Source organism: Oncorhynchus gorbuscha, unplaced genomic scaffold, assembly GCF_021184085.1.
Source record: "Oncorhynchus gorbuscha isolate QuinsamMale2020 ecotype Even-year unplaced genomic scaffold, OgorEven_v1.0 Un_scaffold_2088, whole genome shotgun sequence".
Classification (NCBI taxonomy): domain Eukaryota; kingdom Metazoa; phylum Chordata; class Actinopteri; order Salmoniformes; family Salmonidae; genus Oncorhynchus; species Oncorhynchus gorbuscha.
Genome location: NW_025746681.1, coordinates 22,899 through 48,515, shown reverse-complemented (window position 1 = coordinate 48,515; position 25,617 = coordinate 22,899). Strand labels below are relative to the sequence as shown.

General features: G+C 41.6%; 2 protein-coding genes and 1 pseudogene across 3 annotated transcripts in view; all 3 read left to right on the top strand.

The window, feature by feature from the left end:
• LOC124024930 (zinc finger protein 664-like) overlaps positions 1–25,617 on the top strand; it is a 74,030-nt gene that overhangs the window by 31,684 nt on the left and 16,729 nt on the right. The window lies entirely within an intron of this gene.
• LOC124024928 lies at positions 1,228–6,562 on the top strand (annotated as a pseudogene).
• LOC124024929 (gastrula zinc finger protein XlCGF17.1-like) lies at positions 19,526–24,723 on the top strand. Its single transcript, XM_046338659.1, has 2 exons — positions 19,526–19,690; positions 23,598–24,723. Exons 1-2 carry the CDS (start codon positions 19,597–19,599, stop codon positions 24,611–24,613), a joined length of 1,110 nt encoding a protein of 369 aa, XP_046194615.1. The 5' UTR covers positions 19,526–19,596; the 3' UTR covers positions 24,614–24,723.

Sequence of the window (25,617 nt, the reverse complement as noted above, 5' to 3'; positions counted from 1 at the left end):
GTCTATAGAGCTCTGAGACAGGATTGACTCTTCCTAGAGCTGGCCGCCCTGCCAAACTGGGCAATAGGGGGAGTAGGTCCTTGGTCAGGGAGGTGACCAAGAACCCAATGGTCACTGACAGAACTCCAGACTTCCTCTGTGGAAATGGGAGAACTTTCCACAAGGACAACCATCTATGCAGCACTCCACCAGTCAGTCCTTTATTGTAGAGTGGCCAGATGGAAGCAACTCCTTAGTAAAGGCACATGACAGCCCGGTTGGAGTTTGCCAAAAGGTAAGGACTCTGACCATGACAAACAAGATTCTCTGGTCTGATGAAACCAAGATTAATCTCTTTGGGCTGAATGCCAAGTGTCACATCTGGAGGAAACGTGGCACCATCCCTACAGTGAGTCATGGTGGTGGCAGCGTCATGTTGTGTGGATGTTTTTCAGCGGCAGGGACTGAGAGACAAGTCAGGATCGAGGGAAAGATGAATGGAGCAGGGAGATCCTTGATGAAAACCTGCTAAGGACCTCAGACTGGGGTGAAGGTTCACCTTCCAACAGGACAACGACCCTAAGTACACAGCCAAGACAATGCAGGAGTGGCTTTGGGACAACTCTCTGAATGTCCTTGAGTGACCCAGCCAGAGCCCGGACTTGATCCAGATTGAACATCTCTGGAGAGACCTGAAAATGACTGTGCAGCGACGCTCCCCATCCATCCTGACAGAGCTTGATAGGATCTGCAGAGAAGAATGAAAGAAACTCTCCAAATACAGATTATAATGTCAAACCCAAAAGACTTAAGGCTGTAATCGCAAAGGTGCTTCAACAAAGTACTGAGTAAATGGGTCTGAATACTTATATAAATATGATATTTCTGTTTTACATTTTTAATACATTTGCAAAATATTCTTAAAACCTGTTTTCGCTTTGTCATTATGGGGTGTATTGTCTGTAGATTGATGAGGGGAAAAAACTATTTAATACATTTTAGAATAAGGCTGTAACGTAACAAAATGTGTAAAATGTCGAGTTCTGAATATTATCTGAATGCACTGTTTAGGAAATCTAGTTTAGAAGACGCTAAGTTCATTTACGTAGTGAACCCTTTATAGTGTGAACTTTGTGTCTAATGTAAGGATGAATTGAATGTTTTGTTGTCAGCTCTTAGCTACCTGATCAAATAGTTATAGTTTGAGAATAAAGATTGTGTCAGAACTTTCAAGACTCATACTTTGTACTTTTCTCTTTATTACTACAGGCCGACTCAGATTAAGTCTGAGGCCAGTAACATCAACATTGAGGACAAACCCAGCCTGCCTCTCTCCTTCCACACTGAGTCCAAACCTACAGTCACTGGGTCCTGATTGTGACAGTGGAGCCCAGTTTGCACTGCAGGATCCAGAGATGGCATCAGTGAAGCTGGAAGACTGCAGTCAAACACTGGAGCTGAATGTCAACATTAAAGATGAAGAAGAGGAGGAGAAGATTGGGAAATCTGTTTATCACGGTAAGAACAGGTTCTAACTATATCTTCAGAAGTTAGACCTCCATAAGTTATGACCCAGTCTATTGATAGGTTGAATTCTGTAATTCTGACAACATGTCCCTGAACAACTGGGTTATCTGAAGTGATCAGAGAGGAGACTAAAGAAGTGAAGTAGACAAACTGTCAGCGTTTTAAAGTTCTACGAAATGAGTCTGTGTAGTTACTAACCCTTGTAATAGTGAGTGGAGGATTATATGACTCATAATATTCACTCCTTTCTGCCCTCAACTGTGGAACAGCTTTTAGGGCCATAGACCCCATTTAGTCGACTGGTCAATTGTTGGTCAATAGGCTGTTAGTTGACCAATATTTTTTTTAGTCAAGCAAATATACAGTACCAGCCAAAAGTTTGGACACACCCATTCTTTATTTTTTACTATTTTCTACATTGTAGAATAATACTGATGACATCAAAACTACGAAATAACACATAGAATCATGTAGTAACCAAAAAAGTGTTATTTTAGATTGTTCAAAGTAGCCACCCTTTGCCTTGATGACAGCTTTGCACACTCTTGGCATTCACTCAACCAACTTCATGAGGAATGCTTTTCCAACAGTCTTGAAGGGGTTCCCACATATGCTGAGCACTTGTTAGCTGCTTTTCCTTCACTCTGCGGTCCAACTCATTCTAAACCATCTCAATTGGGTAGTGGGGGTCATCTGATGCAGCACTCCATCACTTTCCTTCTTGGTCAAATAGCCCTTACACAGCCTGGAGGTGTGTTGGGTCATTGTCCTGTTGAAAAACAAATAATAGCCCCACTAAGCGCAAACCAGTTGGGGTGGCGTATTGCTGCAGAATGCTGTGGTAGTCATGATGGTTAAGTGTGCCTTGAATTCTAAATAAATCACTGACAGTGTCACCAGCAGAGCACCCCCACACCATCACTCCTGCTCCTCCATGCTTCACGGTGGGAAGGAGGACCTAGTCTGCTCCTCCATGCTTCACGGTGGGAAGGAGGACCTAGTCTGCTCCTCACAAAGACACGGTGGTTGAAATCAAAAATCTCAGTTGATGTTGGGATGTCTGTTACTTGAACTCTGTGAAGCAGTTATTTGGGCTGCAATTTTTGAGGCTGGTAACTCTAATGAACTTATCCTCTGCAGCAGAGTCTGGGTCTTCCTTTCCTGTGGCGGTCCTCATGAAAGCCAGTTTCATCATAGCACTTGATGGTTTTTGCGAATGCACTTGAAGAATCTTTCAAAGTTCTTGACATCTTCCGGATTGACTGACCGTGTATTAAGGTAATGATGGACTGTCGGTTCTCTTTGCTTATTTGAGCAGTTATTGTCATAATATGGATTTGGTCTTTTACCAAATAGGGCTCTTTTGTATACTTCTGTATACTAGGCTCAAACGCATTAAGAAGATAAGAAATTCCACAAATGAACTTTTAACAAGGCACACCTGTTAATTGAAATGCATTCCAGGTGACTACCTCATGAAGCGGGTTGAGAGAATGCCAAGAGTGTGCAGCGCTGTCATCAAGGCAAAGGGTGTCAACTTTGAAGAATCTCAAATATAAAATTATCTTTGATTTGTTTAACACTTTTTTGGTTACTACATGATTCCATATGTGTTATTTCATAGTTTTGATGTCTTCACTATTATTCTACAATGTAGAAAATAGTAAAAGTAAAGAAAAACCCTTGAATGAGTAGGTGTGTCCAAACTGTTGGCTGATACTGAATATATAAAAAATGCACACAAGCCATCTGTCTGATTCACGCCTGTCTGGGTGGACTAGTCCATTTGCCTGTCTGGGTGGACTAGTCCATTTGCCTGTCTGGGTGGACTAGTCCATTTGCCTGTCTGGGTGGACTAGTCCATTTGCCTGTCTGGGTGGACTAGTCCATTTGCCTGTCTGGGTGGACTAGTCCATTTGCCTGTCTGGGTGGACTAGTCCATTTGCCTGCCTGGGTGGACTAGTCCATTTGCCTGCCTGGGTGGACTAGTCCATTTGCCTGCCTGGGTGGACTAGTCCATTTGCCTGCCTGGGTGGACTAGTCCATTTGCCTGCCTGGGTGGACTAGTCCATTTGCCTGTCTGGGTGGACTAGTCCATTTGCCTGTCTGGGTGGACTAGTCCATTTGCCTGTCTGGGTGGACTAGTCCATTTGCCTGTCTGGGTGGACTAGTCCATTTGCCTGTCTGGGTGGACTAGTCCATTTGCCTGTCTGGGTGGACTAGTCTGGGTGGACATTTGCCTGTCTGGGTGGACTAGTCCATTTGCCTGTCTGGGTGGACTAGTCCATTTGCCTGTCTGGGTGGACTAGTCCATTGCGGAGGGGATGGCACACCACTATCACCAGTAATACATTTAGCCTACCGTTAATTCCCATCATTTTTAGTCTACAATGTTTGGTTGGTTACGGTAATGCATTCAATATATTATTATTACAGTCTTACCATTGTCATTGTAGGAGTGTACACATTGTTTGTAGAGCGTACAACCTAGGCTACACTTGTGAGAGAGGTTTTGGTGCATTTCCTTCCATTTCCGAGTTTACAATGTATTTTTTGTCTTTTGTTAAGAGTGCTCCTGTCAATGTTGAGTAAGGACACACACCTGATTACGCCTGATTGCTGTTTGAGGTGAAGACATTTTTTGTTTGAGAAACTCCACAGCGATGGTGAGTTAAGACAATCAGTAATAGTATCAGTTCCCCAAATGGGCACATTTATAGGCCTACATTTGCATAAGAAGCCAGCTAGCCTATAGGTCTACTTCAATGTGTAATCAGGCCTATAGGCTAGCCTGCCTGATTAGACATAGAAGTAGAGATATAGGCTAGCTGGCCTGATTACACATAGAAGTAGGCCTATAGCCTACCTGGCCTGATTACACATAGAAGTAGGCCTATAGCCTACCTGGCCTGATTACACATTGAAGTATGCCTAGAGGCTAGCTGGCCTGATTACACATTGAAGTAGGCCTATAGGATAGCTTGCCTCAGTGCAAATGTAGGCCTATAAATGTGCACATTTGGGGATCTGAAACTATTTCTGATTGTCTTAACTCACCGTCACTGTGGAGTTTCTCAAACAAAAAATGTCTTCACCTCAAACAGCAAGTAAACAAAGCATGTTTCTACATCCATTGAGAATGACAATAGTTCCTCAATGTAGCCTATTTAAAAAGTATTTCCATCTCTCTCCCTTTTGATAACCACTCAGCATGACAGGGGAAAAAATGTAATGCTCTGATCCAGTGGAAACGTCATAAAATAGGCCTACCAGATTACTTCTTATCCCTTGCGCAAAATAGCCTACAGCTCTGTCTGTCTGGAGCTCACTGGCATGAGAAACTCTAAGGGCCCAAAATATTTTATACAAGGTTGCAAGTTTGCTAGCACAGGCCAGACCAAATTAATAGTTGATATTATGTTTCAAGTTTCTTGCAGACAGGCCATGTGCAGCCAATTTGATTTATAGGATATCTATTTTCATCAGGGTATTTTCTACCTGCAGGTTGCAATGTTTTTATTTGTTGGCTTTATGTAGGCTATTTTTACATATTGGCAATGGAAGTTACTTTTAGATTGATTTTAATTTAGATATAATTTTGATTAATCACATGACATTGATTTGAGATGTAAAGACTATTATAAATGAAATGAAAATCATAACGCAGCAGCGGGAGGAGGAGAGTCTAGAACAGATGTATTTTATTTTGGTTACACTATATCGATCTCTGGCTCCCTCTTGAGTATTTTGTGTGTCTTCATTTTTTAAGTTGCATTTTTAAGTTGCTTAAAGCATCAGACAAGCTCTGTAGCCTCCATATAGGTGATTTTTTTCCAGCACATATATATGGAAAAAATACACGTTTTTAAAATTAAAACATTTGGTTGAAAGAAAACAAGACTCTCGGTCGAACGGGAATAATTTTTTTGTCGGGACAGCCCTAATAGCTTTATTCCCTGTATTGTACAGCCTACTGTTATGAAGTCATATGTATATCACACCAACTGACTGGTTCTTCTGATGTTGTTCACACAGGAGACCATGTTGAGACATTCTCTACATCCAGAGAGCAACAGCAGGAAGATCACAGAGCTAAGAGGTCTCACCACTGCCCACATTGTGAGGAGATTTTCCCAATTCTATCAAAACTAGAAATACACCTAAAAATACACACAGGAGATAATCTGTATTCCTGCACTGACTGTGGGAAGAGTTTCACAACATCACAGGCTCTGACAGTTCATCTGCGAGTCCACACTGGAGAAAAACCTTACTCCTGCTCTGACTGTGGGGAGAGTTTCTCTCAACAGAGCAGCTTAAAAACACACCAACGTATACACACAGGAGAGAAGCCTTACTCATGCTCTGACTGTGGGAAGAGTTTCTCGGTATCAAGCAACTTAAAAACACACCTAAAAATACACACCGGGAGAAGCCTTACTTCTGCTCTGACTGTGGGGCGAGTTTCTCTCAACAGAGCCACTTACAAACCCACCAACATATACACACAGGAGAGAAGCATTACTTCTGCTCTGACTGCGGAAAATTCTTCACAACATCAGCTGAGTTAAGAGTTCATCAGAGAACACACACAGGAGAGAAGCCTTACTGCTGCTCTGACTGTGGGAAAAGTTTCTCTCAACAGGTCCACTTAAAATGTCACCAGCGAATACACACAGGAGAGAAGCCTTACTCCTGCTCTGACTGTGGAAAGAGTTTCACCCGATTGGATATATTAAAATGTCACCAGCGAATACATACAGGAGATAAGCCTTACTCCTGCTCTGACTGTGGGAAGAGTTTCTCCCAACAGGGCAACTTAAAAATACACCAACGTATACATAAAGGAGAGAAGCCTTATTCCTGTTCTGACTGTGGAAAATGCTTCACAACATCAACTGAGCTAAAATCTCATCAGAGAACACACACAGGAGAGAAGCCTTACTACTGCTCTGACTGTGGGAAGAGTTTTTCCCGATTGGCTACCTTAAAAACACATCAATGTATACATAAAGGAGAGAAGCCTCATCACTTCTCTCAGACCAACTAAGATTAAAGTCACTCTATCAATTAATCCTCATCCCATAAAATAATTGGCGATGTTGAATTGGATCAAATGAAGAAAGCTTAGAACATGTTTCTCACTGTGAGAGAACTGTGCAGAGGAAAGGGGGCGAAAGCATGAGAAGCTATTATCTGATAGCATGCAACACCCCAAAAGACCTGCAGGGGACGTAAACAAAATAATTAGCATAGTCGGCGCTACACAAAACACAGAAATAAAATATAAAACATTCATTACCTTTGACGATCTTCTTTGTTGGCACTCCTAGATGTCCCATAAACATCACTATTGGGTCTTTTTTTCGATTAAATCGGTCCATATATAGCCTAGATATCGATCTATGAAGACTATGTGATCAAGGAAAAAACAGCGTTTTATAACGCAACGTCATTTTTAAAAATTAAAAAAGTCTACGATAAACTTTCACAAAATACTTCGAAATACTTTTGTAATGCAACTTTAGGTATTAGTAAACTTTAATAATCTATCAAAATGATCACTGGGCGATGTATATTCTATAGCTCCACGTCTTCAAATCATGTTCAGAAATTTCTACTCCAAAACATCCTGTCGGAGACCAGAGGAAATGGGCTGTCTCTTGTTCGTTTGACCAAGAAACAAAGCCTAGACAATTGACAAGACAGGTGACATCGTGTGGAAGCTGTAGGAATTGCAATCTCGGCTCCAGGTAATTTGGTTTCCATTCAACAATACATGCAAGTGGCGCATTGATACTTTTTCCAGTTTTCAGTGATCAGTTTTTCTTCCGCTTTTCGATGAAACGCAGGCTCTGTTATAGTCACAGCCGTGATTTAACCAGTTTTAGAAATGTCAGAGTGTTTTCTATCCACACATACTAATCACATGCATATACTATATTCCTGGCATGAGTAGCAGGATGCTGAAATGTTGCGCGATTTTTAACAGAATGTTTGAAAAAGTAGGGGGTAGGATTAACAGGTTTTAAGGAAAAAACAATAGGATGGTGGTTGGTATTGTGGATGGATGAGTCAGCATATAACATGAAAGTCTAGCAACGGTTGCATGTTCAAATCTCATCACGGACAACTTTAGCATTTTAGCTAATAAGCAACTTTGCAACTACACTACATGACCAAAAGTACACTACCATTCAAAAGTTTGGGGTCACTTAGAAATGTCCTTGTTTTTTAAAGAAAATCTATTGTTTTTGTCCATTTAAAATAACATCAAATTGATCAGAAATACAGTGTAGACATTGTTCATGTTGTAAATTACTATTGTAGCTGGAAACAGCTGATTTTTCAAATGGATAATCTACATAGGTGTACAGAGGCCCATCATCAGCAGCCATCACTCCTGTGTTCCAATGGCACGTTGTTAGCTAATCCAAGTTTATCATTTAAAAAGGCTAATTGAACAATAGCAAACCCTTTTGCAATTATGTTAGTACAGCTGAAAACAGTTGTGCCCGATTAAAGAAGCAATAAAACTAGACTAGTTGAGTGTCGGGAGCATCAGCATTTGTGGGTTTGATTACAGGCTCAAAATGTCTAGAAACAAATAACTTTCTTCTGAAACTCGTCAGTCTATTCTTGTTCTGAGAAATGAAGGCTATGGTGCTTGCCTACGGAGCTGTGAGGGGAACGGCACCTCAGTACCTCCAGGCTCTGATCAGGCCCTACACCCAAACAAGGGCACTGCGTTCATCCACCTCTGGCCTGCTCGCCTCCCTACCACTGAGGAAGTACAGCTCCCGCTCAGCCCAGTCAAAACTGTTCGCTGCTCTGGCCCCCCAATGGTGGAACAAACTCCCTCACGACGCCAGGACAGCGGAGTCAATCACCACCTTCCGGAGACACCTGAAACCCCACCTCTTTAAGGAATACCTAGGATAGGATAAGTATCCCCCCCCCCTTTAAGATTTAGATGCACTATTGTAAAGTGACTGTTCCACTGGATGTCATAAGGTGAATGCACCAATTTGTAAGTCGCTCTGGATAAGAGCGTCTGCTAAATGACTTAAATGTAAATGTTAATGTAAGAAACGGAAAATCTCGTACGATGTTGTGTACTACTCCCTTCACAGATCAGAGCAATCTGGCCCTAACCACAATATCAAGAGGAGTGGGAGGCCCCAGTGCACAACTGAGCAAGATGTACATTAATGTCTAGTTTGAGAAAGTCCTCAACTGGTAGCTTCATTAAATTAGTACCCGCAAAACACCAGTCTCAACGTCAACAGTGACGAGGTGACTCCGGGATGCTGGCCTTCTAGGCAGTCTCAGACTGGCCAATAAAAAGAAAAGATTAAGATGGGCAAAAGAACACAGACACTGGACCGAGGAACTCTGCCTAGATGGCCAGCATCCCGGAGTCACCTCTTCACTGTTGAATTTGAGACCTCACTGTATTTCCGATCAATTTGATGTTATTTTAATGGACAAACAAATGGCTTTTCTTTAAAAAAAAAACAAGGACATTTCTTATTGGCCCCGAACTTTTGAGCGGTAGTGTATGTGGGCACCTGCTCGTCAAACATCTCATTTCAAAATCATGGGCCTTAATATGGACTTGGTTCCCCTTTTGCTGCAATAACTGCCGTCACTCTTCTGGGAAGGCTTCCCACTAGATGTCGGAACATTGCTGTGGGGACTTTTTCCATTTAGCCACAAGAGCATTAGTGAGTTCGGGCACTGATGTTGGGTGATTAGGTCTGGCTCGCAGTCAACGTTTCAATTCATCCCAAATGTGTTCGATAGGGTTAAGGTCAGGGCTCTGTACAGGCCAGTCAAGTTCTTCCACACTGATCTCTACAAACCATCTGTGTATGGACGTCTTATTTGTGCTCGGGGGCATTGTCACGCTGCAACAGGAAAGGGCCTTCCCCAAACTGTTGCCGCAAAGTTGTCAGCACAGAATCATCTATAATGTCATTGTATGCTGTAGCGTTAAGATTTCCCTTCACTGGAACTAAGGGGACTAATCCGAACCATGAAAAACGGCCCCAGACCATTAGTTGTCCTCCACCAAACTTTACAGTTGGCACTATGCATTGGGGCAGGTAGCGTTCTCCTGGCATCCACCAAACCCAGATTCATCTGTCGGACTGCTAGATGATGAAGCGTGATTCATCACTCCAGAGAACATGTTTCTACTGCTTCAGTCCAATGACTGTGAGCTTTACACCACTCCAGAGAACATGTTTCTACTGCTTCAGTCCAATGACTGTGAGCTTTACACCACTCCAGAGAACATGTTTCTACTGCTTCAGTCCAATGACTGTGAGCTTTACACCACTCCAGAGAACATGTTTCTACTGCATCAGTCCCATGACGGTGAGCTTTACACCACTCCAGCCAACGCTTGGCATTACACATGGTGATCTTAGGCATGTGTGCTGCTGCTCGGCCATGGAAACCCATTTTATGAAGCTCCCGACGAACAGTTCTTGTTGACGTTGCTTCCAGCAGCAGTTTGGAACTTGATAGTGAGTGTTGCAACCGAGAACAGACCATTTTTACATGCTACAGCACTCAGCGGTCCTGTGTTTTTGAGCTTGTGTGGCTTTACCGCTTCACGGCTGAGCCGTTGCTCCTAGACATTTCCATTTCACAGTGACCGCACTTACAGTTGAACAGGGCAGCTCAAGCATGGCAAACATTTTATGAACTGACGGTGCCACGTTGAAAGTCACAAAGCTCTTCATTAAGGCCATTCTACTGCCAATGCATGGCTGTGTGCTCGATTTTATACTCCTGTCAGCAAAGGGTGTGGCGGAAATATACAAATCCACTATTTTGAAGGGGTGTCCTCATACTTTTGTATATCAAGTCTGCTTAACATGTTAGCCTAGCATGCAACTACTTACCATGTTAATGTTAGCAACAACAAATTGGAATACGTAAAATATCATACGTATATCTAATTTGTAACATACTATACATCCCACAAATCGTATTATAGTTATAGACAATGTAACATAACATACCGTAAAATACTAAATAGTGTGCAATGTTCTTTTGATTTTTTTTTTTACATATAGTACATTTTGCTCTGACACCAAGTTGTCCCTCTGCAGTTCTCTGTGGAAATGAGCTAGTAGACACATGTATCAGATAGAGATGGTGTCAGTTCTTTTTTTTACTACACAACAACTTTTGTTTAATGATACACAGGCTATGAAACGACTTCCCTGTTTATTAAATTGTCTTTTAAAACTAGATTCATTATTATAGTAATTGATCATTAATACATTTGGATAACTGTAATGAACTTAATTTATCTGCTAATGAAAAATAAACATGTTACATGAATTTGTGCTGGTCAACCTTTGGTTTTCTGGGTTATCTATACAATAAATACAATGTTTTTGTTTAATTCATGGCATTCAAAGTCATTTACATGTCTATCTACTCAAAACATGTCACTACATCTTTACACATCACCATGGGGACAAGCCAATTTGCTAGCCACCAGTAATTGCTACAATGCACACATAGATGTTTTGCATTATAAAGGACTTACATATGTTTCTTATTAAATAACAGTTAAATAAAATGAAAAAAAAATATTGTCATTTTGAAGTGTTTTATATGGTACCAAAGTCCAGGGACAGCATTACCACCACAAATCAACAATGACCCAGTTACTATTAGGGAATGGAACCAGAGAGGAAGATTGTGTTACCTCTCTCTTACTTATCGTAAGAGTAGGGGTGTTAACCCCGGGTGCTGGCTAAATTCTCATTCTGACCATCATGGCCATCTAATCATCCCCAGCTTCCAGGCTCATTCATCCCCCCCTCCTCTCCCCTGTAACTATTCCCCAGGTTGTTGCTGTAATGAGAACGTGTTCTGTCAACTTCTCTGCTCAATTTTTTTTTAAATTACTTAAACATTAATGTGCACTGTTCAAAATATATCTACAGTCAACGCTGTTGCTAGCACTAGCCCCCAAAATAAAGCGCCCGATCTGAGTTAACTTGGTTGAGTTTACGGAAACAAATATAATACAAGTGCCATTCCAGATGAGGAATAAGAAACGTTCAAAGCACATGTAATGTTTGGCTAAATACAATGTAATGTTGAGTTCTTACACAGGATTTGACACAGCAGGAGTAGTTTCGGGACAAGTTTTGCGTGTCCTTGAGTGCCCCAGCCATAGCCCGGACTTGAACCCGATCAAATATCTCTGGAGAGACCTGAAAATAGCTGTGTAGCAACGCTCCCCTTTCAACCTGACAGAGCTTGAGAGGATCTGCAGAGAAGAATGGGAGAAAAACTCCCCAAATACATGTGCGCCAAGCTTGTCGTGTCAAACCCTGGAGAACTCAATGCTGTAATCGCTGCCAAAGGTGCTTCAACAAAGTACTGAGTAAAGGGTCGGAAAATGTGATATTTCCGGTTTTAAAAAATATATAAATTGCAATTTCTATTTAATTTATTTGACATTCTGGGGTATTGTGTGTAGATTGATGAGGGGGGGGGGGACTATTTCATCTATTTTAGAATAAGGCTGTAACGTTACAATATGTGGAAAAAGTCAAGGGCTCTGAATACTTTCCGAAGGCACTATATATCAAGTCATTTGTCACCTAGTACAGCCAGAAGAGGAGCGGCCACTGCTCGGAGCCTGGTTCTTCTCTAGGGTTTTCCTAGATTCCTTCTAAGGAGTTTTTACTAGTCCCTCTGCTCCTGTATTGCTTTCCCTTTGGGGTTTTAGTCTTGGTTCCTGCACCCTCAGCGGAGTCGACAAACACCGGGAGCATCCATTTTTCAGGAAGAAGGAAGAGAGGAAGCCAAAGCCTGAAACCTAGAAGCTTCTGGTTTCTGTCAACCTCACTGAGGCATTTTATTTTTACACCTGATACGTTAGGTTAGGGTGTCTGTAAAGTAAAGCACTTTGTGACAACTGCAGATGTAAAAAGGGCTTTATATATTTTTTGATTGAAATGTACATTACACCACCTGACTGGTTGAGACATTCTCTACATCCAGAGAGCAACAGCAGGAAGATCACAGAGCTCAGAGGACTCACCACTGCCCACGTTGTGAGGAGATTTTCCAATTCTATCAAGCTAAAAAATATACCTAAAAATACAGACAATGTAGAATCTTTATCCCTGCTTTGTCTGTGGGAAGAGCTGCAAAATATCAAGGGATCTGACAGTTCATCAGTCAACACTGGAGAAAAGCCTTACTCCTGCTCTGACCGTTGGAGAGTTTCTCTCAACATGGCCACTTAAAAACACACCAACATATACATAAATGTGAGATTCCTCATCAGTTCTCTGACTATCTAAGATTAAAATCATTCCATCACTTAATTATCAAGAAATTGTAGAACACTCTATTGTAATCCTATAGTTTCTCACTGTGACTTAATTATCAAGAAGTTGTAACACGCTATTTTAGTCGTATTGTTTCTCACTGTGAGATCTGTGCAGAGGAAAGGGAGTGTTATAGAATGTTAGCCTCTCTTTACTTTACTGATCAGTATTCACTGAAACCTGCTTAATTTATCTGCAAATTAAAAATAAAGTTTGTACATTTGTACTGGTCAAACTCTTCTCTTTTGGAAAATGAATTACCAAAAAACAATGTTTCAAGTGACATATTTGCTGTTTTTCTGAAGCTGAATAAGACAGGAAGTTGAAAGGAGCATCACCAAGCTAAATCTGACCTATTCTCTAACATGTTTTGTCAGTGTAAGCAGCTGTGAGACCTGCTAGAGTACTGTTGATCTACTGAGTCATTGTAGTTTTTTGGGGTGGTTAACTTTACAGTAAATGTAATGCTTTTGTTTAATTCATGACATTCCAACAAATACATATCTGTATTTATCTACTCAATACGTGTCATGACACCTCTACACACTGGGACAAGACAATTTACTAGTCACCAATATTCTCTAAATCAAATCAGTGATGACTGTTCAACAGTGTTATGGGCTGGAGATAGAAGCAGTTTCATTCTCTTGGTACCAGCTTTGATGCACCTGTACCGTCTCTGCTTGCTACATGGTAGCAGGGGGAACAGGCCGTGGCTCGGGTGGATGAGGTTCTTCATCTTCCAAATAAAATGTTATTGATCACATACACATGGTTAACAGATGTTATTGCGAGTGTAACGGAATGTTTGTGCTTCTAATTCCGACTGTGCAGCAATATCTAGCAAGTAATATCTAGCAATTCCACAACAAATACCTAATACACACAAATCTAAGTAAAGGAATGGAATAAGAATATATGTTAATATATGGATAAGCAATGTCAGAGCGGCATAAGCTAAGATACAATAGATATTATAGAATACAGTATATACATATGAGATGAGTAATGCAAGATATGTAAACATTATTCAACTGGCATCTCTGTGGCCTTCCACAGAGACCATGTACAATGCATATGTAATGTTTTTAAAAAACTTAGACATTAAAACAGACACACTTTTAGTTTTCTTGAACCAAGGTTTATTTGTCTTGCTAATCAAGTTCCCTTTATATTTTACATGCTTTATCAGTAGTTAGACCATCAGTCCAATACATGTCGCTGTTGCACTAGTAGTGGGAAACAGGAAGTTCCGGGTTGCCTGCCACCATTCTTCGGAGTAAAGAAAACGACAGAACGTTGTTGTGCGTTTCGCTTTATTACTACAGGTATGTAATAGCACGTTTAAACGGTCTATTTTCGAAATAACGTATTATATAACACATCCTCGAGATATTATCCCGTTTGGGAAAGGTTTTGTGTAATTTCTCTGTCAAACCGAGTGAGAGAAGAACGTGATAAAAAAATATTTTACAAGCACACGGAGGTTCATACATAACTCAGTCGTGTTCTCCTGGGGATGTTCAGTACAAAAACGTTGTGGAAAGTTGCAGATAGAAATGCTCTGAATAGAACTGAGATGATCCCTTAGAATCAGAGGCATGTTTGTTCTACATAATACATTTCTATCGGAATGTGGCCAACGTTTCCGTCCCCATCCTGGAAGCAGCCCTGGTACCCGCTTGTCCCTAGCTACGTGAAATTAGCCAGAATAACGATTAGCCACAATAATGGAATTTGCGGTTCGCCATCAACATAAAATACCCTCATTGAAAGCAATGCGAACTGATACAAATTAGTGGAATCATTTCAAATTAGGATTAGGCAACAATAAACACTGTTAGAATGTTGTTACTAAATTTAAAAGTGAGAAGAATGGCGCCAGAGTAGATGGCTGCCGTATTATGGTTTTCTAACCTATTGTGGGTTTTTTGGCATTATTTGTGGGTAATCTGCCTCTACCCTCAGTCCAACTAGCCCACGTACAATGATTGGATGACAAAATAGACGAGCTTCGATCACAAATAAACTGTAATGTCTTGTGTTTCACCGAGTTGTGGCTGAACGATGACAAAGATAGCATACAGCTGGCAGGGTTTGCGCTGCATCGGCAAGATGGAACAGCTGCCTTTTGTAAGACAAGGGGTGGCGTCTGTGTATATTTGTAACCAACAGCTGGTGCATGAAATCTAATATTAAAGAATTCTAAAGGTTTTGCTGGCCTGAAGTAGAGTATCTCATGACCCACAACAATTTGCATACCTCCCCAAAGATCCACAGATTATGCAATTTCTATTCCACTCCACACTGCCCTTTCCCACCTGGACAAAAGGAACACCTACGTGAGATTCATTGACTACAGCTCAGCGTTCAACAAGGTAGTGCCCTCAAAGCTCATCACTAAGCTAAGGACACTGGGACTAAACACCTCCCTCTGCAACTGTTCAAAAGTGGTAAGGGTAGGTAACAACACATCTGCCACGCTGATCCTAAACACAGGGGGCCCCTCAGGGGTGCGTGCTCAGTCCCCTCCTGTACTCCCCGTTCACTCATGACTGCGTGGCACCAACACAGTCGTTAAGTTTGCCGAAGAGTGTGTAAAGCTAATATAATAATAATATAATAATAATAATATATATATAAAGCTGTCATCAAAGCAAAGGGTGGCTACTTTGATGATTTTCAAATATAAAATGTATTTTGATTTAACACTTTTATTTTGGTTTCTAGACGATTCCATGTGTTATTACATAGTTTGGATGTCTTCACTATTATTCTACAATGTAGAAAATAGTAAAATCAAGAAAAACCCTTGAATGAGTGGGTGTGCCCAAATGAGAGGAAGATGTGATCGCGCAACTTTGTTGATGTGAAAGTCAGGGGGTGGGGCTTGGTGTGTCTAAGTCATTGAGAAAGAGGCAAAGCAAGAGGTTTCACTCTCGCTAAATTCTGTCCAAAATAAGCCCAATGCGTTTCTATGGGCTTGTTTTGGACCTAACGTTGTTGCCTGCCTTCCTGCCTTTGGGACAACGACTCCCATTGTTAGGGTGGAGACGTGCATCTTGTCATTATATACCGATCTCTGGTGTAAAATGGGAAGGTGCACACGGCACAGAGGAGCAAAAATACAATTTGACAACAAGAGGACATAAACACTCATGAAAATGAAAGTAAATACAGGCATTTGGAATTTAGCTCAAAAATATACATTTTAATTAATTCTACACTGCTCAAAAAAGTAAAGGGAACACTAAAATAACACACCCTAGATCTGAATGAATGAAATATTCTTATTAAATACTTTTTTCTTTACATAGTTGAATGTGCTGACAACAAAATCACACAAATTATCAATGGAAATCAAATGTATCAACCCATGGAGGTCTGGATTTGGAGTCACACTCAAAATTAAAGTGGAAAACAACACTACAGGCTGATCCAACTTTGATGTAATGTCCTTAAAACAAGTCAAAATGAGGCTCAGTAGTGTGTGTGGCCTCCACGTGCCTGTATGACCTCCCTACAACGCCTGGGCAGGCTCCTGATGAGGTGGCGGATGGTCTCCTGAGGGATCTCCTCCCAGACCTGGACTAAAGCATCCGCCAACTCCTGGACAGTCTGTGGTGGATGGAGCGAGACATGATGTCCCAGATGTGCTCAATTGGATTCAGGTCTGGGGAACGGGCAGGCCAGTCCATAGCATCAATAGCTTCCTCTTGCAGGAACTGCTGACACTCCAGCCACATGAGGTCTAGCATGGTCTTGCATTAGGAGGAACCCAGGGCCAACCGCACCAGCATATGGTCTCACAAGGGTTCTGAGAATCTCATCTCGGTACCTAATGGCAGTCAGGCTACCTCTGGCGAGCACATGGAGGGCTATGCTGCCCCCCAAAGAAATGCCACCCCACACCATGACTGACCCACCGCCAAACCGGTCATGCTGGAGGATGTTGCAGGCAGCAGAACGTTCTCCGCAGCCTATCCAGACTCTGTCACGTGTTCATTGTGAACCTGCTTTCATCTGTGAAGAGCACAGGGCGCCAGTGGCAAATTTGCCCCAATCTTGGTGTTCTCTGCAAATGTCAAACGTCCTGCACGGTGTTGGGCTGTAAGCACAACCCCCACCTGTGGACGTCGGGCCCTCATACCACTCTCATGGAGTCTGTTTCTGACCGTTTGAGCAGACACATGCACATTTGTGGCCTGCTGGAGGTCATTTTGCAGGGCTCTGGCAGTGCTCCTCCTTGCACAAAGGCGGAGGTAGCGGTCCTGCTGCTGGATTGTTGCCCTCCTATGGCTTCCTCCACGTCTCCTGATGTACTGCCCTGTCTCCTGGTAGCGCCTCCATGCTCTGGACACTACGCTGACAGACACAGCAAACCTTCTTGCCACAGCTCGCATTGATGTGCCATCCTGGATGAGCTGCACAACCTGAGCCACTTGTGTGGGTTGTAGACTCCGTCTCATGCTACCACTAAAGTGAAAGCACCGCCAGCTTTCAAAAGTGACCAAAACATCAGCCAGGAAGCATAGGAACTGAGAAGTGGTCTGTGGTCCCCACCTGCAGAACTACTCCGTTATTGGGGGTGTCTTGCTAATTGCCTATAATTTCCACCTGTTGTCTATTCCATTTGCACAACAGCATGTGAAATTTATTGTCAATCAGTGTTGCTTCCTAAGTGGACAGTTTGATTTCACAGAAGTGTAATTGACTTGGAGTTACGTTGTGTTGTTTAAGTGTTCCCTTTATTTTTTTGAGCAGTGTATATATCGCCCAGCCCTGAGTATAGTAGAGTATAATGTACTGTGTTGTACCCTACTCAAGATGTCTTTTCAACTTTCAATTAACTGATTTCAACGTACAGAAAACACTTATTTTAAATGTAAATGCAGATATGACTTTTCAACTTTCATTCGTAACATAAAATGAATTTAACTTCAACGTTTGGAAAAATAAGTATTTTACACGTTTTTGTGCTTACTAGGACTATTGTAGTTCATAGGAGGAGGGTGGTATTTCAGCCAGGACCGGCCTGTGTCTGCATCAAGCATAGAGATGGACAGAAGACTCAACCTCCATGTAACCCGTTTTAGCATGGACATTGTCATTGAGGCTTTCTACCATTTTAAAGTAGTCAAATGGATGGGGATTCCTATGGGTTAGGAGCAATCAGCCAATTATTAGTGCCCTGTCTTCTTCAACTTTTGTGCTATGGTTTGTAAATATTGAACACCGCCATCTAGTGGCCAATAACTGAATGACACTAATTGGTTCAGGACTCCAGCACTGCAGGTGGTGCTAACTCTGTGGTGTCAACGGACTTCCGTTCATGCAGGTGCATGAGAGGGAGACAATTTCAATGTTACATTACTGTTTTGAAGCAGAACGTAATGATTATCAGTTTTCTACATGTGTACTAATTAGAGGTCGACCGATTATGATTTTTCAACACCGATACCGATTATTGTAGGACCATAAACGCCGATACCGATTAATCTGCCGTGGTTTTTTTTAATGTTAAAAAAAAAGTTAACTTTTTTTTGTGATAATGACAATTACAGCAATACTGAATGAACACTTATTTTAACTTAATACAATACATCAATAAAATCAATTTAGCCTCAAGTAAATAATGAAACATGTTCAATTTGGTTTAAATAATGCAAAAACAAAGTGTTGGAGAAGAAAGTAAAAGTGCAATATGTGCCATGTAAGAAAGCTAACATTTCAGTTCCTTGAGCAGAACATGAGAACATATGAAAGCTGGTGGTTCCTTTTAACATGAGTCTTCAATATTCCCAGGTAAGAAGTTTTAGGTTGTAGTTATTATAGGACTATTTCCCTCTATACCATTTGTATTTCATTAACCTTTGACTATTGGATGTTCTTATAGGCACTTTAGTATTGCCAGTGTAACAGTATAGCTTCCATCCCTCTCCGCGCTCCTCCCTGGGCTCGAACCAGCAACACAACGACAATTAGCGTGCGCTAATTAGCTAGCCATTTCACTTCGGCTACACGAGCCTCATCTCGGGAGTTGATAGACTTGAAGTCATAAACAGCGCAATGCTTGATACACAACGAAGAGCTGCTGGCAAAACGCACGAAAGTGCTGTTTGAATTTTTTTTTTTTTTTCGACAAATCGACGCCCAAAAATGCTGATTTGTTATGAAAACTTGAAATCGGCCCTAATTAACCCGTCGACCTCTAGTACTAATATTCAGACACATTCAGTTGTTTCCATCTTTATCTATAAATGTTTCAATGGTGTGAACAGAAAATACAATTGGAGTTAAATAGTACAGTGAAGACAAGGTTATTCAGGAAAATAGTGCATAGTGCTGCCTGAAACATACTGTTAGCCTTGTACTAAATGGTTTTTGAGTCATTTATGCATTTTTGTGAATTTAGGAAATCTACTATAGGTTATGTGCACTGTAATTTAAAGTGTGCACTTTGTCTAATGTGAAATTCATAAATGGTTTGTTTTCAATGTTTAGCTACCTGATCTAATATCATTTTTTGAGAATAAAGAAAGTACCAGAACTCTCAAGACAATGACTTTTGGGGGGGCCATTTTCTCTTCATAACTACAGGCCAACTCCGATTATGTCTGAGGCCGGTAACATCAAAAGTGAGGACAAACCCAATCTACAGTCACTGGGTCCTGATTGTGACAGTGGAGCCCAGTTTGCACTGCAGGATCCAGAGATGAAGCTGGAAGACTGCAGTCAAACACTGGAGCTGAATGTCAACATTAAAGATGAAGAAGAGGAGGAGAAGATTGGGGAATCTGTTTATGATGGTAAGAGCAGGTTCTATTTATAAGTTATCTTTATAAGTTATGTTCATAAGTTATTGATATGACAGATTTACAGAATGAAACCTAACACATCCTTGAACAAGTTCTATGAAATGAGCCTGTAGTTACTAACCCTTGTGATAGTGAGTGGAGGATGATATGAAATGAGTCTGTGTAGTTACTAACCCTTGTGATAGTGAGTGGAGGAGGATATGAAATGAGTCTGTGTAGTTACTAACCCTTGTGATAGTGAGTGGAGGATGATATGAAATGAGTCTGTGTAGTTACTAACCCTTGTGATAGTGAGTGGAGGAGGATATGAAATGAGTCTGTGTAGTTACTAACCCTTGTGATAGTGAATGGAGGATGATATGAAATGAGTCTGTGTAGTTACTAACCCTTGTGATAGTGAATGGAGGATGATATGAAATGAGTCTGTGTAGTTACTAACCCTTGTGATAGTGAATGGAGGATGATATGAAATGAGTCTGTGTAGTTACTAACCCTTGTGATAGTGAATGGAGGATGATATGAAATGAGTCTGTGTAGTTACTAACCCTTGTGATAGTGAGTGGAGGATGATATGAAATGAGTCTGTGTAGTTACTAACCCTTGTGATAGTGAGTGGAGGATGATATGAAATGAGTCTGTGTAGTTACTAACCCTTGTGATAGTGAGTGGAGGATGATATGAAATGAGTCTGTGTAGTTACTAACCCTTGTGATAGTGAGTAGAGGATTATATGACATAATCCCCTTCTTGCCCTCAACTGTTGAACAGCTTTTAGGGCGGACCCCATTTTGTCGACTGGTCTATTGTTTGTTCGATAGACAGACAGATAGATAGACAGACAGATAGATAGACAGATATAGATCGATAGATAAGCTGTCGGTCTACTAAGCTTTTTTTAATCGAGCAGCGGGAAATATATAATTAGCTTATATACAGTTCCAGTCAAAAGTTTGGACACAGAAATCAAAATATATTTAAATGTATTTATATAGCCCTTCTTACATCAGCTGATATCTCAAAGTGCTGTACAGAAACCCAGCCTAAAACCCCAAACAGCAAGCAATGCAGGTGTAGAAGCACGGTGGCTAGGAAAAACTACCTAGAAAGGACCAAACCTAGGAAGAAACCTAGAGAGGAACCAGGCTATGATTGGTGGCCAGTCCTCTTCTGGCTGTGCCGGGTGGAGATTATAACAGAACATGGCCAAGATGTTCAAATATTCATAGATGACCAAGAGGGTCAAATAATAATAATCACAGTGGATGTCAAGGGTGCAACAGGTCAGCACCTCAGGAGTAAATGTCAGTTGGCTTTTCATAGCCGATCATTGAGTATCTCTACCGCTCCTGCTGTCTCTAGAGAGTTGAAAGGTCTGGGACAAGGTAGCACGTCCGGTGAACAGGTCAGGCAGGATTCCATAGCCACAGGCAGAACAGTTGAAACTGGAGCAGCAGCACGGCCAGGTGGTCTGGGGACAGCAAAGAGTCGTCATGCCAGGTAGTCCCGAGGCATGGTCCTAGGGCTCAGGTCCTCCGAGAGAGAGAAACAAAGAAAGAGAGAATTAGAGAGAGCATACTTAAATTTGCACAGGACACAGGATAAGACGGGAGAAATACTCCAGATATAACAGACTGACCCTAGCCCCCTGACACCCAAACTACTCCAGCATAAATACTGGAGGCTGAGACAGGAGGGGTCAGGAGACACTGTGGCCCCATCCGATGGCATTCTCTCAACCAGCTTCACAGGGAGTGTTTTTCCAACAGTCTTGAAGGAGTTCCCACATATGTTGAGCACTTCTTGGATGCTTTTCCTTCACTCTGCGCTCCAACTCATCCCAGACCATTGGGTTGGGTAGAAGTCGGGTGATTGTGGAGGCCAGGTCATCTGATGCAGCACTCCATCACTCCTGGAGATGTTTTTTGGGTCATTTGCCTGTTGAAAAACAAATGATAATCCCGCAAAACAGATGGGATGGCGTATCGCTGCAGAGTGCTGTGGTAGCCATGCGGGTTAAGTGCGACTTGAATTCTAAATAAATCAATGACAGTGTCACCAGCAAAGCACCATCACACCACCTCCTCCATGCTTCTCGGTGGGAACCACACATGTGGAGATCATCTGTTCACCTAGTGTGCGTCTCACAAAGACAGAGGTTAGAACCAGAAATCTCTCATTTGGACTCATCAGACCAAAGGACAGATTTTCCCCGGTCTAATTTCCATTGCTCGTGTTTCTTGGCCCAAGCAAGTCTCTTCTTATTATTGGTGTCCTTTAGTAGTGGTTTCTTTGCAGCAATTGAACCATGAAGGCCTGATTCACACATCTCCTCAGAAATGTTGATGTTGAGGTGTGTCTGTTGAACTCTGTGAAGCATTTATTTGGTCTGCCATCTGAGGTGAAGCTGGAAGACAGGAACACCTGTTAATTTAAATGCATTCCAGGTAACTACCTCATGAGGTTGGTTGAGATTATGCCAAGACTGTGCAAAGCTGTCATCAACGCAAAGGGTGTCAACTTTGAAGAATCTCAAATATAAAATGTATTATGATTTCACTTTTTTTGGTTACTACATGATTCCATATGTTATGCTTGTGAGAAAAAACGTTTTGATTTATTTCCTTCCATTTACGAGTTTACAATTTATTATTTGTCTTTTGTCAAGAGTGCTCCTGTCAATGTTGAGTAAGTAATAGGCAGGCTAGCTGGCCTGATTACACATAGAAGTATGCCTATAGGCTAGCCTGCCTGATTACACATAGAAGTAGGCCTATAGGCTACCTGGCCCGATTACACATAGAAGTAGGCCTATAGGCTACCTGGCCTGATTACACATAGAAGTAGGCCTATATGCTACCTGGCCTGATTACACATAGAAGTAGGCCTATAGGCTACCTGGCCCGATTACACATAGAAGTAGGCCTATAGGCTACCTGGCCTGATTACACATAGAAGTAGGCCTATATGCTACCTGGCCTGATTACACATAGAAGTAGGCCTATAGGCTACCTGACCTGATTACACATAGAAGTAGACCTATAGGCTACCTGGCCTGATTACACATAGAAGTAGGCCTATATGCTACCTGGCCTGATTACACATAGAAGTAGGCCTATAGGCTACCTGACCTGATTACACATAGAAGTAGACCTATAGGCTACCTGACCTGATTACACATAGAAGTAGGCCTATAGGCTAGCTGGCCTCTGTGTAAATGTAGGCCTATAAATGTGCCCATTTGGGGATCTGATACTATTTCTGATTGTCTTAACTCACCGTCACTGTGGAGTTTCTCAAATAAAAAATGTTAATCTCAAACAGCAAGTGAGCGAAGTCTGTTTCTACAAAAAATTCCAGTTCTCTACCTTTTGATAACCACTCAACATGAAAGGGGAAAAAATGTCATGCATTGATCGGGTGGAAACGTCTTATCATTGTGTAAATAGCCTACAGCTGTCTGTCAGTCTGTCCGTACGGCCGATTTGAGATATGAAAACTTTATGAATGAAATGAAACTGTTCCATGAAAATGTGAAAATCATAACAGATCAGTAGAAACGGTACTATACCCTGGCACTCAACATGGAAAAGGTTGCCGACCGGCAACGTCAGGAGCATAACGGAAGGCCAACAGCAGCGGGAGGAGGAGAGTCGATAATATATATATTTTTTCAAACTTCTGGTTAGGCGATATTGATCTCAACACATATGTATGGAAAAATACACGTTTTAAAATGTAAACATTTGGTAGAAAGAACAAGACTCTTGGTCGACCAGGAATTTGTAAAAAATGTCAGGACGGCCCTAATAGCTTTATTCCCTGTATTGTACAGCCTACTGATATGAAGTCATATGTATAACACACCAACTGACTGGTTCTTCTGATGTTGTTCACACAGGAGACCATGTTGAGACATTCTCTACATCCAGAGAGCAACAGCAGGAAGATCACAGAGCTAAGAGGTCTCACCACTGCCCACATTGTGAGGAGATTTTCCCAATTCTATCAAAACTAGAAATACACCTAAAAATACACACAGGAGAGAATCTGTATTCCTGCACTGACTGTGGGAAGAGTTTCACAACATCACAGGCTCTGACAGTTCATCTGCGAGTCCACACTGGAGAAAAACCTTACTCCTGCTCTGACTGTGGGGAGAGTTTCTCTCAACAGAGCAGCTTAAAAACACACCAACGTATACACACAGGAGAGAAGCCTTACTCATGCTCTGACTGTGGGAAGAGTTTCTCCGTATCCAGCAACTTAAAAACACACCTAAAAATACACGCTGGGGAGAAGCCTTACTTCTGCTCTGACTGTGGGGCGAGTTTCTCTCAACAGAGCCACTTACGAACCCACCAACATATACATACAGGAAAGAAGCATTACTTATGCTCTGACTGCGGAAAATGCTTCATAACATCAGCTGAGTTAAGAGTTCACCAGAGAACACACACAGGAGAGAAACCTTACTGCTGCTCTGACTGTGGGAAAAGTTTCTCTCAACAGAGCAACTTAAAATGTCACCAGCGAATACACACGGGAGAGAAGCCTTATTCCTGCTCTGATTGTGGGAGGAGTTTCACCCATTTGGATATATTAAAATGTCACCAGCGAATACACACAGGAGAGAAGCCTTACTCTTGCTCTGTCTGTGGGAAGAGTTTCTCCCAACAGGGCAACTTAAAAACACACCAACGTATACATAAAGGAGAGAAGCCTTACTCCTGTTCTGACTGTGGAAAATGCTTCACAACATCAACTGAGCTAAAAGTTCATCGGAGAACACACACAGGAGAGAAGCCTTACTGCTGTTCTGAATGTGGGAAGAGTTTCTCCCGATTGGCTACCTTAAAAACACATCAATGTATACATAAAGGAGAGAAGCCTCATCACTTCTCTCAGACCAACTAAGATTAAAGTCACTCCATCGATTAATCCTCATCTCGTAAAAGAAGTGGCAACAGTGAATTGGATCAAGAAGAAAGCATAGAACACTATTGTAATCCTATTGTTTCTCAATGTGAGAGAACTGTGCAGAGGAAAGGGAGTGTTCTAGAATTATGACATTGGAAATCATCTTTCTCCAAAAATTTTACTACAAAACATAGAAACGTGCCATTTTCACATATGTTGATGTTGGGGTGGTGCTGTGGATGATATATATGAAGTTGGAACATTTTAAAATGTCCCTTTTTAAGGCAAAAACAATAGGATAGTGGCTGGTCGGGTGGATGGATGGATCAGCAAAAACATGAAAGTCTAGCAACCCAACGGTTGCGTGTTCAAATCTCATCACGGACAATTGTAGCTAATAAGCAACTTTGCAACTACACTACATGACGAAAAGTATACCGTTCAAAAGTTTGGGGTCACTTAGAAATGTCCTTGTTTTTGAAAGATAAGCTATTTTTTTGTCTGTTTTTATCTAACATCAATTTGATCAGTGTAGACATTGTTAATGTTGTAAATTACTGTTGTCGTTGGAAACGGCAGATTTTTTAAATGGATAATCTACATAGGCGTACAGAGGCCCATCATCAGCAGCCATCACTCCTGTGTTCCAATGGCACGTTGTGTTAGCGATTTCAAGTTGATCATTTTAAAAGGTTAAATGATCAATAGAAAACCATTTTCCAATTATGTTAGCACAGCTAAAAACAGTTGTGCTGGTTAAGTTGGGCTAGCTGAGCATCTGGAGCATCAGCATTTGTGAGTTTGATTACAGGCTCAAAATGGCCAGAAACAAATAACTTTCTTCTGAAACTCGTCAGTCTATTCTTGTTCTGAGAAATGAAGGCTATTCCATGCGAGAAATAACGAAACTGAAAATCTCATACAACGCTGTGTACTACCTTCACAGAACAAACTGGACCTAACCAAAATAGAAAGATGTGTGGGAGTTCCCGGTGCACAGC

Bases quoted from the DNA above. Each gene is read 5' to 3' on its own strand.
- LOC124024929 (XM_046338659.1), top strand. From the start codon at position 19,597: ATGAAGCTGGAAGACTGCAGTCAAACACTGGAGCTGAATGTCAACATT. The intron at 19,691-23,597 runs GTAAGAGCAGGT...TTGTTCACACAG, and splicing joins TGGGGAATCTGTTTATGATG to GAGACCATGTTGAGACATTC.